Source organism: Globicephala melas, chromosome 3 (assembly GCF_963455315.2).
Source record: "Globicephala melas chromosome 3, mGloMel1.2, whole genome shotgun sequence".
Taxonomy (NCBI): domain Eukaryota; kingdom Metazoa; phylum Chordata; class Mammalia; order Artiodactyla; family Delphinidae; genus Globicephala; species Globicephala melas.
The window spans coordinates 106,917,740-106,937,277 of record NC_083316.1 but is presented as its reverse complement, the minus strand read 5'-3'; the positions used below and the strand labels follow the sequence as shown (position 1 = coordinate 106,937,277).

Here is a 19,538-nt window from a genome sequence, read left to right as displayed (position 1 = left end):
AAGATATTCCATGAAAATGGAAATCAAAAGAAAGCTGGAGTAGCAATACTCATATCAGATAAACTTTAAAATAAAGAATGTTACAAGAGACAAGGAAGAACACTACATAATGATCAAGGGATCAATCTAAGAAGAAGATATAACAATTATAAATATATATGTACCCAACATAGGAGCACCCAATACATAAGACAAATGCTAACAGCTATAAAAGAGGAAATGGACAGTAACACAATAATAGTGGGGGACTTTAACACCTCACTTACACCAATGGACAGATCATCGAAACAGAAAAGTAATAAGAAAACACAAACTTTAAATGACACAATAGACCAGATAGATTTAATTGACATTTATAGGACATTCCATCCAAAAACAGCAGATTACACTTTCTTCTCAAGGGTGCACAGAACATTCTCCAGGATAGATCACATCTTGGGTCACAAATCAAGCCTCAGTAAATTTTAGAAAACTGAAATCATATCAAGCATCTTTTCTGACCACAACGCTATGAGATTAGAAATCAATTACAGGGAAAAAATCGTAAAAAACACAACCACATGGAGGCTAAACAATACGTTATTAAATAACCAAAAGATCACTGAGGAAATCAAAGAGGAAATCAAAAAATACCTAGAGACAAATGACAAAGAAAACACGAAAATCCAAAACCTATGGGATGCAGCAAAAGCAGTTCTAAGAGGGAAGTTTATAGCTATACAAGCCTACCTCAAGAAACAAGAAAAATCTCAAATAAACAATCTAACGTTACACCTAAAGGAACGAAAGAAAGAAGAACAAACAAAACCCAACGTTAGCAGAAGGAAAGAAATCATAAAGATCAGAGCAGAAATAAATGAAAGAGAAACAAAGAAAACAATAGCAAAGATCAATAAAAATAAAATCTGGTACTTTGAGAAGATAAACAAAATTGATAAACCATTAGCCAGACTCATCAAGAAAAAGGGAGAGGACTCAAATCAATAAAATTAGAAATGAAAAAGGAGAAGTTACAACAGACACCGCAGAAATACAAAGCATCCTAAGAGACTACTACAAACAACTCTATACCAATAAAATGGACAACCTGGAAGAAATAGACAAATTCTTAGAAAGGTATAACCTTCCAAGGCTAAAACAGGAAGAAATAGAAAATATGAACAGACCAATCACAAGTAATAAAATTGAAACTGTGATTAAAAATCTTCCAACAAACAAAAGTCTGGGAGCAGATGGCTTCACAGGTGATTTCTATCAAACATTTAGAGAAGCGCTAACACCCATCCTTCTCAAACTCTTCCAAAAATTGCAGAGGAAGGAACACTCCCAAACTCACTCTACGAGGGCACCATCACCCTGATACCAAAACCAGACAAAGATACTACAAAAAAAGAAAATTACAGACCGATATCACTGATGAATATATATGCAGAAATCCTCAATAAAATACTAGAAAACAGAATCCAACAACACATTAAAAGGATCATACACCATGATCAAGTGGGATTTATCCCAGGGATGCAAGGATTCTTCAGTATACTCAAATCAATCAATGTGATACACCATATTAACAAACTGAAGGATAAAAACCATATGATCATCTCAATAAATGCAGAAAAAGCTTTTGACAAAATTCAACACCCATTTATGATTAAAAAAACTCACCAGAAAGTGGACATAGAGGGGACCTACCTCAACATAATAAAGACCATATACGACAAACCCCCAGCAAACATCATTCTCAATGGTGAAAAACTGAAAGGATTTCCTCTAAGATCAGGAATAATACAAGGATGTCCACTCTCACCACTATTATTCAACAAGTTTTGGAAGTCCTAGCCACGGCAATCAGAGAAGAAAAGGAAATAAAAGGAATACAAACTGGAAAAGAAAAAGTAAAACTGTCACTGTTTGCAGGTGACATGATACTATATATAGAGAATCCTAAAGATGCCACCAGAAAACTACTAGAGCTAATCAATGAATTTGGTAAAGTTGCAGGATACAAAATTAATGCACAGAAATCTCTTGCATTCCTAAACACTAATGATGAAAAATCTGAAAGAGAAATTAAGGAAACACTCCCATTTACCACTGCAACAAAAAGAATAAAATACCTAGGAATAAACCTACCTAGGGAGACAAAAGACCTGTATGCAGAAAACTATAAGACACTGATGAAAGAAATTAAAGATGATACCAACAGATGGAGAGATATACCATGTTCTTGGACTGGAAGAATCAATATTGTGAAAATGACTCTACTACCCAAAGCAATCTACAGATTCAATGCAATCCCTATCAAATTACCAATGGCAATTTTTACGGAACTAGAACAAAGAATCTTAAAATTTGTATGGAGACACAAAAGACGCCGAATAGTCAAAGCAGTCTTGAGGGAAACGGAGCTGGAGGAATCAGACTCCCTGACTTCAGACTATACTACAAAGCTATAGTAATCAAGACAATATGGTACTGGCACAAAAACAGAAATACAGATCAATGGAACAAGAGAGAAAGCCCAGAGATAAACCCACGCACCTATGGTTAACCAATCTATGACAAAGGAGGCAAGGATATACAATGGAGAAAAGACAGTCTCTTCAATAAGTGGTGCTGGGAAAACTGGACAGCTACATGTAAAAGAATGAAATTAGAACACTCCCTAACACCATATATAAAAACAAACTCAAAATGGATTCAAGACCTAAATGTAAGACTGGACACTATAAAACTCTTAGAGGAAAACATAGGAAGAACACTCTGACATAAATCACAGCAAGATCTTTTTTGATCCACCTCTTAGAGTAATGGAAATAGACAAAAATAAACAAATGGGACCTAATGAAACTTCAAAGCTTTCGCACAGCAAAGGAAACCATAAAGAAGAAGAAAAGACAACCCTCAAATGGGAGAAAATATTTGCAAATGAATCAACAGACAAAGGATTAATCTCCAAAATATATAAACAGCTCATGCAGCTCAATATTAAAAAAAGAAACAACCCAATCCAAAAATGGGCAGAAGACCTAAACAGACATTTCTCCAAAGAAGATATACAGATGGCCAGGAAGCACATGAAAAGCTGCTCAACATCACTAATTATTAGAGAAATGCAAATCAAAACTACAATGAGGTATCACCTCACACTAGTTAGAACGAGCAGCATCAGAAAAGCTACAAAGAACAAATGCTTGAGAGGGTGTGGAGAAAAGGGAACCATCTTGCACTGCTGGTGGGACTGTAAACTGATACAACCTCTATGGAGAACAGTACAGCCTTAAAAAACTAAAAATAGAATTACCATATGATCCAGCAATCCCACTACTGGGCATATACCCAGAGAAAACCATAATTCAAAAAGACACATGAACCCCAATGTTCACTGCAGCACTATTTACAATAGGTAGGTCATGGAAGCAACCTAAATGCCCATCAACAGACAAATGGATAAAGGAGAAGTGGTACATATTTACAATGGAATATTACTCAGCCATAAAAAGGAACGAAATTGGTTTATTTGCAGAGATGTGGATGGATCTAGAGATTGTCATACAGAGTGAAGTAAGTTAGAAAGAGAAAAACAAATATCATATATTAATGCATATATGTGGAATGTAGAAAAATGCTACAGATGAACCGGTTTGCAGGGAAGAAATTGAGACACAGATGTAGAGAACAAACGTATGGACACCAAAGGGGGAAAGCAGCGGGAGCTGGGGGTGGTGGTGTGATGAATTGGGATATTGGGATTGACATGTATACACTGATGCATATAAAATGGATGACTAATAAGAACCTGCTGTATAAAAAAAGAAAGAAAATAAAATGCAAAAATTAAAAAAAAAAAAGAACAGTTAGACAGCTACTACAATCATCCAGGTAAGACACTGTTGCTTATATCAGGGTGGCAGCTCTGGAGATATTGGGCAATAATCAGATTCTGGATGTATTTTAAAGATAGGGCTCATGTGACTTTACTGCTATTTTGAATGTACAGTAAAAGAGAACTAAATGGAAAATGAAGACTCCAAAGTTTGTTGGTTGAAGCATCTGGAAGTAAAGAATTAACCTTTATTAAAAGGATGGTGTGAATAGAAGACTATTCTATTCTATTCTTCTTTCTATAAAGAAACAGTATGTTTGGAGGCCATGTGTGGGGGAAGAAAGCATGACATGTAGGAAGCAGTGAAACAAGGGCAATATCTGGAGCACAGAGGAAAAGACAGTGAGGTTTTATATGAGGCAGGAGACAAGAGAAGGAATCAGGCTAAAGAAGGTCTTGCTGAGCATGTCATGTTGTGAAATTTGGCCTCTACCTGAAGAGTTATGGCAAGTCTCTGAAATGCTTTAACTGGGAGATTAGAATGAGCCAATTTGCACTTTATATAAAGATCTCTAGTTCTACCTCGTGCTACCCCTTTACAGGGACACCCATCCCTCTCCCACCACCACCCCTAACTCCTGGTAACAACTCATCTATCTGTTTTCCATCTCGATACTTTTGTGGCTTCAAGAATGTTATATAAGAGGAATCATACTGTGTGAGACATTTTGAGATTGGGTTTTCCTACTCAGCATAATGCTGTGACATCCACCAGGTCATTGCATATGTTAACAGAGTGTTCTGTGTACTGTTGCATAATACCCCATGGCACAGATATACCTCAGTTTGCTAACTCTGCAGCTACTTAGAACCTTTTTGATTGTTTCCAGTGTTTGGCTATCAAAAATAAAGCTGCTGTGCCCATTTGTTTTCAGCATTTTTTTGTGGTTGCAAATTTTCATTTCTCTGAGATAAATAACCAAGACTGTGTTTTCTAAAGTGTATGCTTAGTTACTTAAAGAAACTGCCAAGCTAATTTTCAGAGTGGCTCTTCCATTTTACCTTCCTACCAGCAACGTATGAGAGATCTAGTTTCTCTTCATCCTCACCAGCATTTTGTATTGTCACCCTTTTTAAATTTATCTCATTGGTGTATAATATCTCTATATTTTTAAAATATATTTTTAGTCAGTGCTTGTGGTTATTATATGTCAGTAAAGGTAGAAAAAACAGAGCTCTGAAATACCTAGAATATAAACTGTAAAACAATATTTACCACTATTGTAAAGCACCTTGCAAACCTAGAAGTCTACATAACTAAGATGGTGGCGATCTGGTTGGTCATACCTTCATCCGTGACAGCGTGCCACTGAAGTACATGCTTTGGGTACGAAGTTCTAACACTATAGGCCTGACATTGCCAGTCTCTGAATCCAGGCAAACCTGCAGGACAAGGTGGATTCTCACATATTCTGTATTGTTTTCTGGGACCATTACAATCCCTTGCTTCAGAACCTAGCCTAGAAAAGATAGTACAAATAATCAATTTTATCTTTTTTTATGTTAACTACTCATTTAAAAAAATCAAAAGGCAATATATTAATAAGGTATAATCCTTTATATTAAATCTACTTTTGAAAAAGTGGACAGATTAAATGATTGGTAATTGGTAGGAAATCCATATGTTTATTTAAAAATATATATTTTTTCCAAACTTTGAGCCATTTAATTTCCAAAATACATGAGAAACAAAGCCCATTTGCCATGAAAATGATATAGAAGGGTAAAGGGCAGAAGTTGGGGGCAAAATAGAAAGCCTGTACTTCCCATGAAAGAGTGGGGCTAAGAATTATTAAGGAGTTGCTTCTAAGGTTTTCACATACATTCTTTAAAATCTCTTGTTGAGGAACTGGGCCACTGAATCCACACCAAAGTTAAAGCATAAAGCTGAAATGACTTTCTCCCACATTTTCCTAGGATCACTCTAGGAATGATGGAGACGAGCAAGCTGATCTTGGACGCTCCCTATCCATACACGTGCTCAGCAGGATTTCATTTCTCATCATTCTTAGCTTCTACTGACACTCATGTTGCCCTCATTCCCTCTCTTTCTGAAGTCCTATCAGCTTCCGGCTTCTCTCACAGTTCCTTTTAATGGTGACTTACTTTTTCTAACACATCTCTCCCTGCTTATTTCAACACATTTTAAAATTTGATTTGTACTCAAAACACCACTCTGTGTAGTGTTTAATTATCTGTTCTTAGAAAGTTTGGTCTTATTTTCTTCTTTGAAGGGAGATTTTACATAAAATAATTTGAGGGACTTTTCTGTTTTCCAAAGTGGAGTGAGGTTTGAGAAGTTTCTTTGGCCCCCAACATGGTTTATCAGTAAAACCTTTTAATATCAAACTTGAAGAAAACAATGCCCTCCCCCAATCCAGGAACTTTGCGTTTACCCAGGACATTTGCGCTCTCGACTGCTGATCCCAGAACTGCAGGTTCGGCTACAGGGACTCCACATGCTCCACTCTCCAGCCACGAGTCCAGGTGCTGAGGTCCTGCTGGTACACTCTCCAGCCTTACACCACTATTCCAAAAGTTATGTCTTAGGTGAACAAATCAGGGCACAACGGAAAATCATTCACTGGCCTATAGAGTCACTGGAATTGAGATTAAATCAGGTCTGCTAAGAGCCCCAAACGTGTGGAATTGAAAAAGACCAAAAATAAGTTGACACGTGCTTATTGTCATAGTAATACACTGGTCCAGTTCTCATGTCAGATCATACAGTCTTGTCATAAGAACAGCACACAGATATTTGTACTATAGCCCTGAGAATTCAGTACTTGTGACGGAGATAGGGCAAAGAAGGAATCTGGGGTTGTACAGCCAGGAAGAAAAACTAACACATTTTAAGAAACATAACAATTTAAAAGAGAGGACCAAAAAAGCATAGGGTCAAGTATAAATATAAGAATGGTACGTAAGATATAAATGTCTTTAACTAGACTGAAGCAGACATTTTAGCAAATTTAGCAATTTTGATTTAAACTGTCAGTGATTCAGGGTACTCTCCTTGTAACTTAAAAAGAAAGAGTATGACTCAATTTTAGCACTTTCCTTTATATTGTTTTTTTTTCCTGAAAGCTTCTGTCAAATTCAAGCATTAACATTACAGCAAATTTTCTTTCAAAAGCTGTTCATTTGAAAGACTTGAACAATTTTACTTTTTGAAATTCTATCATTTCATTTCAATTATTCTATAGGTTATTTGGTATCTATTAACTGAGAAAGACAGCAAAGAAAGAAGAGAAAGGAGTATGTTCATTCTCTTTTTTATATTTATTTTATTATTAACTTTAAACAAAAACAGCCAAAGAGGCTGTTTCTGTGGCCACCGAGGAATGGTTGCCAGGACTTTGTAGACAGATTATTATAATTTCTCTTTATTCCTGGAAAATCAGATCTATCATGATCATAGCAAACATATTAAAGGTAAAAATTAATTAAACAAAACCATGTTGGAAATAAGTAAAGATTAAAAAATTTTAGATAAATGATTGTACAGTCACAAGGGTTGAGCAATCTGATCCTTCCAGTCCTAAACGATATTTTGCACTAATGGCAACATGATTTATAAGGGATTTTGAAGCAATCATAGCAGCTCTCTGATTCTTAGTTTTCCCATTTCAAAATGTGAACGATAATCATACTGATATTTACCTAATAGAATTTTCAGAAGTTGAATGAAACTAAGCACAATGCATAGTCCTTAGCAAAGATTTAATAAAGATTAACTATAATAAAAATACTAATAACAAATTATATATCATTATATTAATTTTATTAAGAAGTTTCCAGAAATCTCACCAAAATTCTATTCATTCTGACCTTAACTGATCTGTTTCTTTAAAACTTATTTTGATAATATGTTTTTAAATGCTGTTTTTAGAAGAGAGAATTTAAAAAACTATGCTACGTAGTTTTGTGTGAGCCCAGTTAATGCTTTTCTATGCAATAATCAGTTCCTGCAGATTTTCTCTAATAATGTCAGATTTTAAATTCAACCTTTTTTGGATTCAAGGAGTTTTATATCCAGGCTTGGGAAAAAACAAAACAAAATCTCAACAACTCAGAGTGTATTGACATGCTAAGATTGTCATTAAATAAATTGAGATTTTATATGAAGATTCAGTCTCAAAATTGCAAAAGGAGGAAAACAAACAGACCTTGTGAAAACTTTTAAACAACTTACTGGTTTTAAGGATTTAATGATCTTATGCCATTCATGGAAAAAAAAAAATCCAGTGTGAAAGCTGTCAAACTTCAATTGGTCAAGTTGTTTTGGCCTAGGTGAAGGGTGTTTCCCTGAGTGCATATCACAGCTCCTCGCCCATTTAGCAGTAAGTTGGCATTGAAAGGCTGGGCTAGAGTTCACAGCTGACTAAAAATATTCTGGGAAAGACCCAGATCTAGAGTTGCACGTCATTTAAACTAGACACGTCTGGCAGATGAAGAGAAATGGAAACAGATATGCAAGCCAAATTTGCATACACAAATAAGTGAAATTTAAAGAAAGCATAGTATAATAGTTAAAGTTCATCCCCTTGCAGATAACCAGATCTCTGGACAAAACTAAGGAGAACCTGCTTTTCTGTCTTCTAGGTGGTGCTGTGTTTCAACACTGGGCAAAGTGTTAAATGTTTTGTTTAAACTATTATACAAAATAGTCTATTGGGTTTTACATAAAATGATCCTAATGCTGCTTTTCATGAATTTTCTAGCAGGATTTTTTGTTTCATTTGTATTTTTTAGCTTCAAAAAATTATATTATGCATGATTTAAAAAACTCAAAATTTCTCATATCAAATAATTCAGTCTGATTTATGAAAATGCTAAGGAAATATACAATATAGTTTATTTCTGGGACAGTACATGACCTAAAAAAGTTTGACTATATTTCTATTCTCTCAAATTTCTACGGGAATATGCCTAGGAAGTTGATGAAAACATCCAATTGGAAGGGGTTCATGAAGATGACAAAGGAAACATTATTCTCCAAACAAATCTTCTTGTACATACATTGTTAGATGAAAGAAGAGGAAGAAAGAAGGCAATAAACTGTTTCCATATGCAAATTTGTGACTGTAAGGATATTACATCCTTCATTTTTTCAATAAAGAACAATGGTGGTAATTTCATCCTTTAGGAACTTAGGAAAGTAAATAATTGAAATATATTATGTAGCATCCTTCAAAACAGTCTAAAATTCTAGTAAGTTGTATTTAGCTTTCCTTCCCCATCCTCCAATTCCTAGAAAATATTTTAAGTAAAAAACATACATTTCTTGGTTTAAACCAAATCATTTATCAACTCTTGGATCTTTGTTAATATAAATGTAAATACAGATGATAGTAGAGAAAAGGAGAAGAAAGAAAACACGCTGCTTTTAATTTGGAAAATGCTGTCTATAAATAGTAGATAAATCCCTATCCTCAAAATCATTTTGAATTGGGACTTCCCTGGTGGTCCAGTGGTAAAGAATCCACCTTACAATGCAGGGGACACAGGTTCGATCCCTGGTCAGGGAACTAAGATCCCACATGCCGTGAGGCAACTAAGTCCACGGGCCACAACTACTGAGCTCACGCGCCTCAATGAGAGAGCCTGCGTGCCACAAACTACAAAGCCCATGCGCCTTGGAGCCTACGTGCCACAACTAGATAGAGAAAACCCGCACGCCACAACTAGACAGAAGCCCATGAGCCGCAGCGAAGAGCCCATGCGCCGCAACTAAAGACCCGACGCGGCCAAAAATAAATTAAATAAATAAATAAAATCTCTTAAAAAAATCATTTTGAGTCATAGAATTCTGGTCAGCACCTTCTCGGACTTAATTATATACTCTTAGATGAACTAGTTATACACCTAAATTAACATCACTAGAGTGTAACACATTACAAAATTCTCAGCTTTGTTTCTTGGTTTGCCATGTACTGAGCTAGCAGTGTTTAGCGCGAGGTTGCAAGCATCCAAATATTTTATCCCTACAGCCCTCAACTGCAGAGTGTTGGAAGCTATTGTCATGATGGCTCCTACAACAGCTGGAACAGATGGATAGTTGAAGAAGCCCATCTGGCCTGAGGAACTGAGAAGTTCATTAGTTATTTCAATACACAAAGATTACAGAACCACTAAGAGAATATCATTAGCACAATTATAGGGAAATAAAACATTTACATTTAATGAGTAATTAAAATTTTGATTGCTGAAAAAATAAGTTTATTTTAGAGAACTAAAGAATGCAATTTATTCTCATAAATATCAGAAGAAAAAAATAGTAGAAAAATATTTAGGACACCAGATTATAAAAATGAACAGATTTTATATTGCTAATGAAGAACTAAGTAAGACAAATGGGTTGTGTGATGTGTGAAGACATGTGGCTGAATATTTGGTTATCTCTATTTATTACTGCTTTTGTGTTTCAGGGATGATGGAAATTATTGCTGGTGCAGAGTTTTATGACTCAAGCAATAAATTACTCAGCATAATACCATGAGGCTTGCCCAATATACATACATTATTGTACTTTTGTGTATAATTTAAAAATAATACAAATCCAAATTCTGACGCTCCATATAAGCTCACAGAAAACACGTTTGGCAGTCTGTAAACAACTGACTGATATTCACAGAAGTTCTCTTTCAAGGAACCATTTTCTTACAGATTATATCTAGTGATAAAATATTTCTAGTCCTTTTTTATTATTTGGGACTTAATTTGTACATTTTTCTTTTTCTCATTAAAGAAATCACAAAAGTAATATGACTACATGCTGTACATTTTTCTTTTTCTCATTAAAGAAATCACAGAAGTAATATGACTATATGCTTATGTCAAACAATCCAGAAATGTCAGGAGAAAAGTTATATTCACCCTCAGTTCCCATTGCTTTATTCCATCCATCAATTCCACATCCCTCCCAAGAATCAACTGCTAATTATAGTTTGGCGTTTATATTTTCAAACCATTTTCTATGAGTTTAAAAATATATACTCTGTGTGTATACTCACATCTGTATGCAAATTTTTTTTTTCCCTAACTCTCAAATGGTATCATATAAAGTATCAGTTTTTTCTGACATGTCTCTATACTAACTATCATGTCTTGTAGATGTTTTCAGTTTAATACATATATATTTACCTCATTCTGTTAAGAGCTACACTGGAACCATTCCTCTCCTGATGAATATTTTTGTTGTACCTCATTTCTCACCACAGCAAGTTGCATCCTGACATAAGCATGTGTGTGTGTGTGTTTGTGTGTGTACATGCACACGTGCCTATCTTTTTGCACAAGTGTAAGTATTTACTTAGGACAAAATTCTAGAAGTGGAATTGCTGGATTTCCATTTCTGTCCATTTTTCAAATTGATGTGCTTTTAAACTAGCCCTCTATATAACTTAATTTTTTTCACTAAGTAATTCACCCCAAGTAATCTTTATGTTGTTGATTGTTTTCAAATGTAATAAAAATTCATGTTCTTCAGAGGCAAGTTTTCTGATCTTACATCTAATGAGTAAAGTAATAACTGTTCTACTTTCCCTTCATAGAATAAAAATTAGAAAATTATGTAAACTATTGAATGGTTATCTTTTGATTAAATTAACTGTAATTACAAGTTTATATGGGATCTAATGCCTTAATATTCTTCAAAAGAAAATTAATTTTCAACAGCAATTGAAATGATCTGGAAATGTGTACTAGTACATTTGCATAGCCTTATGAAACACATTAGATTAAACAACTTAGACAGCCAAATGTTTACTAATCCCCCAGAATATTTTATTTATGATGCTTGAAATGACAAGGGAAAACTATACCTGGTGGCTCTCCTAAGACAATATTTTATACTTTAAAGGATTCATTAGCTGAGTTTTACTATTTATGATTTATTTGTGAATCTTTTACTTATGTGTAATTTAATAGTAAAATATTCCATTTTTGTTAAAGTAATACATACATCCAACTCTCCACATTGTCATAATCAACAATAAAAAATTACTGCATTGGTATTTTAAAAACCCATGGATTTGCAAAAATATAAGTGTTAGAATTGAAAATAGAGGAAATGCTGAAACTTTATATATACTGAAAGTATTACACTGGTGTTAAGAAAGATACATATGTAACTGGCAGAAGAAAATGTCTTACCAGTTACACTCATAACTAGTAAGGAGAAAATGCAAGTTTCTTAAGTTTCACTTAATATTCTTATTAATTTCAGGCAGCACCAATGACTTACCTTACCAGTGTCACAATCAGTTCCATCCATTGGTGGATCTAGTTTGGTTCTGCATTCTTTTTCCCCTTCTACCTTGCACCACAACCCTGTGCAAATAACATGCTGAAAACAAGGGTATAATAACTAATAAGGGGAAGGCATCACATTTTTGAGGTTAAGTCAATAAGGTTTGAGAGAGCTCTTTTAACAGAACATCAGAAATGATTTGAAGAAAAATATACTTTAGGTACTTCTAATATTAAACTTATAATTGAAATAGTGTATGGCTTATTTATAGTGATGAGAAGACTGATAAAAATAGAAAATCTGTTTCATAAATTTAACTATTTTAAAATTACTTTAAATAAAACACATGTGATTACACAAGATTAAGTAGCTACAGCAGAAAACTGTAAGCTAAAAATCATTATTTATACCATTATATGAACCAGGCTAGAAAAATTAAAGTAATGAGCTTATGGTATGAATTTAGTGCCTCCTATCTTAAAGCCTGTCCTCACTTATGCTTTGCTGTATGCCGACAAGCCATGTTAGTACTTCATTATTTTATCACATAGCCTTGGCCCCTGATGCAATACAGAGACTCTCAGTGGGCATATTTCCCTTGTTATCAGTCATTTTTACCTAGTATGAATAAGTTCTAGGTATCCAGAATACATTTAACTTTTTCTAGGGAAAAGTTGAGGGAACAAACAAAAAATAGTGAGATAAAACAGCATAAACACAACACTGAAAGAAGAGAACTCTATACTTGTGGCCACCCAGAGACAGATAAAGAGGCAAAACTACCACATTCTTAAGGACTTTCTATTTCTATAGGATGGCTGAAGTTTTTAGATACAAGCATGTTATTAACAAATTACACAGAAATATCAAATCCATGCGGCATACTTAAAGCGACTGGAGTAATCTATCTTGAAGATGATAGTGTGACTACCTATCCAGATATTTGGAGTAAAGGCTGGAAGAAAGCAGGTTGATAAGGACAGAACAAGTAAGTGTTGATGTGAAAGACAGTCTTGAAAGGGTGAGAAGACCAGTCAGATGGGAGGAGGCATATAAGGGTAGGGAGTAGGGAACAAGATTTTAAAGACAGAAAAACCAGATCCTGAATGCCAGGACTCCATATTTGGAGGGAAAAAGAAATCATTCAGCAGTTGACCAGCAGGTTGATAAGATAAAAAGGTTATTTTAGGGGGTTTACTCTGGCCTTGGTGTTCAAAACAAACTGAAAATCACTGTAAAGTTAAAATTAACTTACGACTCAAATCTACTAAATACTTTGGGAATCATAAATTTAAACTAAGATTTCAAGCAGGTCTATTACAACTCTTCGAATTTGTTACAACTCCCCAAATATTATTTTCCTATTCTTTCTTTCTTTAAAAATTTAGATTTCTGAAATGTTTGTAAGTTCTTGAAAATTCAATAGTCTATGGCAGGAGTGTGATATATTCTATTTACACTATTTTATGTGCTGTGACAGATAGTTTTTCTGCTTCAAAATAATTCATACAAATATATCTTATTGTATTTAGGATATGATTTAGCTTAATTTCTTTGCTTTCATTTCACATATCATTTACCAAAAATTCATCCAGGAACTAATTTTAAAGAATGCCTAAATGAAATAGCTTCTCTGCAATATTTTAGACTCTTGAAAATAAGCAGAGAGGTTAATTGTTTATTGTGTACTTTTGTGGACACATTTATATTTGAATTAATAGATACCTAACCTGAGAATTTTAGTTCCTAAAAGTTTTTATTTTTTTCTCCAAGACATTCTTGTTAATGATATTTTATAATTATGGGGTCAAATGCTGAATTTTCCACCAAAGAAGAATTTTGCTTTACTAATATTCAGTAAGGCTTAGTTGTGCTATAACATGAATTATTTTAGTCAAGTTCATTAGTTAACCAATGCATATCGAACTAAAAAGCAAATCTTGTCTATGTTGTAGTTTTAAAATCATATTTTCTTGTTGAACACTGTGGTGGTCTAAATTCTGACCTTCCACCATTATCTGCTATTCAAAACAGCAGGTACTCTAACTGATTCTCACTTGAGGCACTGAGAGCATAAAAGCAAACCTGGCAGCTTTTCAAGATAAGCACAGTCATACAGAATATATCTCTCATAGAGGAGATCTCTTTACCCTTTATGTTCTACAGTTCTGGGAGTCTCTTGGTAAGTAAATTAGAGCCTCATTCTGAAAGATAGCTCAGATTCAGGATTCAAACCAAACTGTAAAAAGTAAAGCAATAAAATAGTGAAGAAATGGAATGGACTGTTTTCTCCTTGAGAAGTGCAACATCTCAGATGTGTGATGTTAGAGCTATGTAATACCAAGCCCTTTCTTAAGAGGAGCAGGACTGGGTATTTTGTTAGAACCAAACACTCTGTATGTTACACAGGCCAGAGTCAAACCTTCTTTTCAACTTAATTACTGAAATCACTTACTATGTCAATTAAGAAAAGAACTTCAAAACTTAAAATGCTGTGTACAGGAATCCAGGACAGAAATGTACAACTCAGCATTCCTTGTAAACTAATAAAAATAATACAACATTCCTTTTTTATTCCTCTATAATAAGAAATGACCCTTAAAAGCATATATAAATTTGGTTGTTTATCTCAAGAAGTCTTTTAAAAAGTTTATACGAAAAAAAATATTTTCAATGGAAAAATTTAAATGGACATGGATTAACTGTCCATGTATAGATATCATAAAATTTATCTTCAAAGACAACCTGTGTCCATGTCTTTCTTTATAGCAAATAGTTCCATTAAGATGTTTTGAATTTTATGTTAAAATAAAAAAATCTTAAGTGCATATGCATGGAAGTAGCAATTAAATCTCAGACATGTAACTCCTTGCTCATCCATAAATTATCTTTCAAACTACAATCTCAATAATGTAACATTTGATTGCAAGTGTAATTCAGTATGGAATAATATTTTCAAAAACAATCTTTTCTATCACAGAACAGCTTGGTATTATTAAGGATGGAAGAGGAAAAAAGTAAGGGAGAGAGAAAGAGAGGTATTAAAAAAATAGAATACGAAGACTCAAAAGAAATTTAAAAAACTGAAATCTAGTTTTTTATGAATAACTAATAAAATTGAAAATCAAGAAAAAAAGAGAAGGCAAAAATAAACACTATTAGGAATAAAAAATGAAGGCATAACTACAGATGACATAAAGTTTAAACAGAAGTAGGAAGACATTATGAACAACTTTATGCCAAAAAACTTTAGAATGAATATGAAATGGAAAAATATTTTTAAAAAATTTACAAAAAACTTGCTAAGGGCTTCCCTGGTGGCGCAGTGGTTAAGAGTCTGCCTGCAGATGCAGGGGACACGGGTTCGTGCCCCGGTCCGGGAAGATCCCACATGCCACGGAGCGGCTAGGCCCGTGAGCCATGGCCGCTGAACCTGCACGTCCGGAGCCTCCGCAACGGGAGAGGCCACAACAGTGAGACGCACGTTTACCGCAAAAAAAAAACAAACAAACAAAAAAACCCCAAAAAAAACTTGCTAAAATGGACCTAAGAAGAAATAGAAAAGCTGAAACTATTGCCTAACCATAGAATAATTAAAAGTGACTGTTAAAAATCTTCCCACAATGAATACATCTGACCCAAAAACTTAAATTGTCAATTTACATAAACTGTCTAGAGAACAGAAAAAGAAGCAATATTCCTAAACACACTTTATGATACTCAAACCAGAGAGGAGTTTTAAAAGAAAATGAAAATAGTGATCAACCTCATTTACAAACTTAGATTTAAATATTCTACACAATTTTTAACAGACGGAATCCAGCAATCCATGAAAAAAGGTAGTGTACCATCATGATCATGTTGAGTTTTTCTTGGAATGCAAGGCTACTATAATATTAGAGATTTGATTAACATAATCAAGCACATCAAAAACTTCAAACTCTATGATTTTTGTATCTGTAGATACAAAGCTTGTGACACAATTCAACATCCATTCATTTAAAAAAAGTCAGCAAACTAACCACTGAGAACACATCTTCAAAATTAATGGACCTCTGGACATCTATAAAAATCTACAGCAAACATCGTTAAAACGCCATGAAATGCTGAAAGTTTCCTTTTAAGATTAGGAAAATAGCAAAGATGGCATCTTGGCACAAACATAAAAAATGTGAATACATGATGTATTCATAGTGGTAAGAGGAAAAAAATAACTGTCAATCTAGAGTCCTGAACTCAGCTAAAATTTTATTCAAGACTGAAGGTTAAATAAAGACTCTTTCAAGGAAACAAAAACTGAGTGTTTACCACCAACAGATCTTCCCAAAAGGAACTTCTAAATTGTGTATTTCAAGAAGAATATGACCTCATAGGAAAGGGCTGAAAAGCACTTGTGATCAAAGAACCTGACAAAAGTGAGGATAAATCTAAATAAACATTGATTACATAAAGCAATAATAATTGGACTTTAGCCATTATTATTAACCTTTTTAATGGGAAGAAATACTAAAAATCTAGCACATTTACATCTCAAAAACTTTATCCCTTAGCAGAAACGATTTGACCACTGACAGTTAAATATTTAAATTTGATGTCTTCTCTTTTACCTCCTTCACTCCATATACTTTATGACTGCTAGAGGTAGGTGTTGAGTAACAGACATGGGAAGAAAAATGTAGTCTATGCATAGCCAACAAATGAAGCAGCATGATGCAAAGGATCCCTCAATAGAACACATCTTAGAGTGTTAAAGAAAATCAAGGAGTATGAAGAAATTTAGAGAAAGGAGAACTGTCAATACCTAGTTAATGAAGCCCCAAAGAAAAGAAAAAAAAGTGGGAAGGAACTATTTGAAATATTTGAAAGAAAAATGATCCAGAATTTCCTTGTGTGAAAGAGAAATATATTCCTCTTCTGGAATGGTGGAATAAGTTCCCAGAAGACCAACCCTCTGGCAGCTAACAACCATAAACTGTGGAACAAATGCAAAAAACAACTTCCTGGTGGTTCTGGAACGTGAACAAAGGCAGGTAAATTGTTTAGGGGAGCTGACTGGTGTAAGTTGAGTTCACCATCTTTGTGGCTTTGACCTGATAGTGGTTTGTGGTCATGGTATGACACAATGGCTAAAGCAACATATGCCATTTTTTAGACTCATGAAGACAGAAACTGATGTAGTCAAAGCTGCCAAAACCTGAAGGGACAATCCCAAAAGGAAGAGAGTCAGAGAAGTTTAGGTCTTTAGGTGGCACCTGTACCATACATGCAAGGGACACACCCCAAATAGCCCAGATAAGGAAAGAGTGAGCTGATCCAACATATGAAGTGTTATCCACAGTAGGCAAGATAGTTTCCAGTTTGAGTCTAACAAACTTAATTCCCTGTGAAAACAAAAACCAAAACACTATTTGGAGGAATATAACAGAATCCAGAGTATCTGCTGCAACAGGAGTCAGCTAACTCTTTCTGTAAAGTGCCAAATAGTATACAGTTTAGGCTTGTGGGCCACACGATCTCTGTTGCAACTATTCATCACTGTCATTGTAGTTTGAAGGCAGCCAAAGAGAACATGTGAACGAATGGGGATGACTGTGTGCTAGTAAAACTTTATTTACAAAAATAGGCAGCCAGTCCCTACTCCATTGTTTGCAAAAAATTAATGTATTAATATATAATATGTTAATGTATTAATACTGTAGAATAAAAACATATGTGTACACAAATAATCATTCACAAATCTTCTGAGTAGGCTTACTCATAATAGCTAACATCCCAGGTGTCTACTAAGAGGTGAATTGATAAACAAAACAGTATATACCAGTGGAATACTATGCATCAAGAAAAAAGAACTAATTACTCATACACATAAAAAGATACAAAGAATGTCTGACTTTTGAATGCAGAGGAAAATTTGGTTTCTCCAATGTAAAGTAGGAGAGGAGAACAAGAGTAAAAAGTAGAGCATAGGGCTTCCCTGGTGGCGCAGTGGTTGAGAGTCCGCCTGCTGATGAAGGGGACACGGGTTCGTGCCCCAGTCCGGGAGGATCCCACATGCTGCGGAGTGGCTAGGCCCGTGAGCCATGGCTGCTGAGCCTGTGCATCCGGAGCCTGTGCTCCGCAATGGGAGGGGCCACAACAGTGAGAGGCCCACGTACCGCAAAAAAAAAAAAAATAAAGTAGAGCATAAATAAGAAACACAAACACAAAATAAGCTGACAATAAAAATCCTAAAAAACATTAATTTAAATCAATGTAAAAAATGTTAAACTAGCTGATGAAAATACCAAAAAATGGTTACATTGGTTTAAACAGAAAAATATAAAATCTAGCAATTGCTCTTCTCTAGTAAACATACCCATCTATCCATACCCATATTTGTATTTATGTTTTATTGGAAAGGTTGAAGATAAAGATGTGACAAATATTAGCCAGGATAATGGTTTTAATGCCAGAGAAAACAGATTTTAAGACACAAGTCATAAAAAATGCAGAAGAGAAAAACAGATCAACAGATGAAAAACCATAAATATGTATGCACCTATAATATAATTCAACATTATATAAGGTAATAGCTGACAGAAATACAGGGAAAAATAAATAAATCAGTAATTTGAGTGGGATATTTTAACACGTCTGTCAGTTACTAATGGATCAATCAAACCAAATAAGCAAACAGATATTTTGAATAATAATATACTTCATCTATAGTGACAGATAATGAACTTCAAAAACCACACATTCTTCAGCTGAAGACCTAAATCCACATTTCTCCAAAGAAGATATACAGATGGCCAACAGGCACATGAAAAGATGCTTAATAGCTAATTAGTAGAGAAATGCAAATCAAAACTACAATGAGGTATCACCTCACACCGGTCAGAATGGCCATCATCAAAAAGTCTACAAATAATAAATGGTGGAGAGGGTGTGGAGAAAAAGGAACCCTTTTACACTGTTGGTGAGAATGTAACTTGGTGTAGCCACTATGGAAAACAGTATGGAGGTTCCTTAAAAAACTAAAAATAGAGTTATCATATGATCCAGAAATCCCATTCCTGGGCACATATCCGGAAAAAACTCTAATTTGAAAAGTTACATGCACCCCAATGTTCATAGCAGTACTATTTACAATAGCCAGGACATGGAAGCAACCTGAATATCAATTGACAGATGACTGGATGTAGAAGATGTGGTGTGTGTATGTGTGTGCGCACGTTTGTGTATATATACATATATAAATATATATATATATATATATGATGGAATATTATTCAGCCATAAAAAAGAATGAAATAATGTCATTTGTGGCAACATGGATGGACCTACAGACTATCATTAAGTGAAGTAAGTCAGACAGAGAAAGATAAATATCATATGACATCACTCATATGTGGAATC

General features: G+C 34.4%; 1 protein-coding gene across 1 annotated transcript in view; it reads right to left on the bottom strand.

Moving 5' to 3' along the window:
- Positions 1-19,538, bottom strand: part of ADAMTS19 (ADAM metallopeptidase with thrombospondin type 1 motif 19) — a 280,962-nt gene that overhangs the window by 102,908 nt on the left and 158,516 nt on the right. The window contains exons 11-13 of the mRNA XM_070045097.1: positions 12,135-12,236; positions 6,283-6,413; positions 5,174-5,298 (exon numbers count right to left, since the gene is read on the bottom strand). Coding sequence (XP_069901198.1) covers positions 5,174-5,298; positions 6,283-6,413; positions 12,135-12,236 — 358 coding nt within the window. The remainder of the gene's footprint in view (positions 1-5,173; positions 5,299-6,282; positions 6,414-12,134; positions 12,237-19,538) is intronic.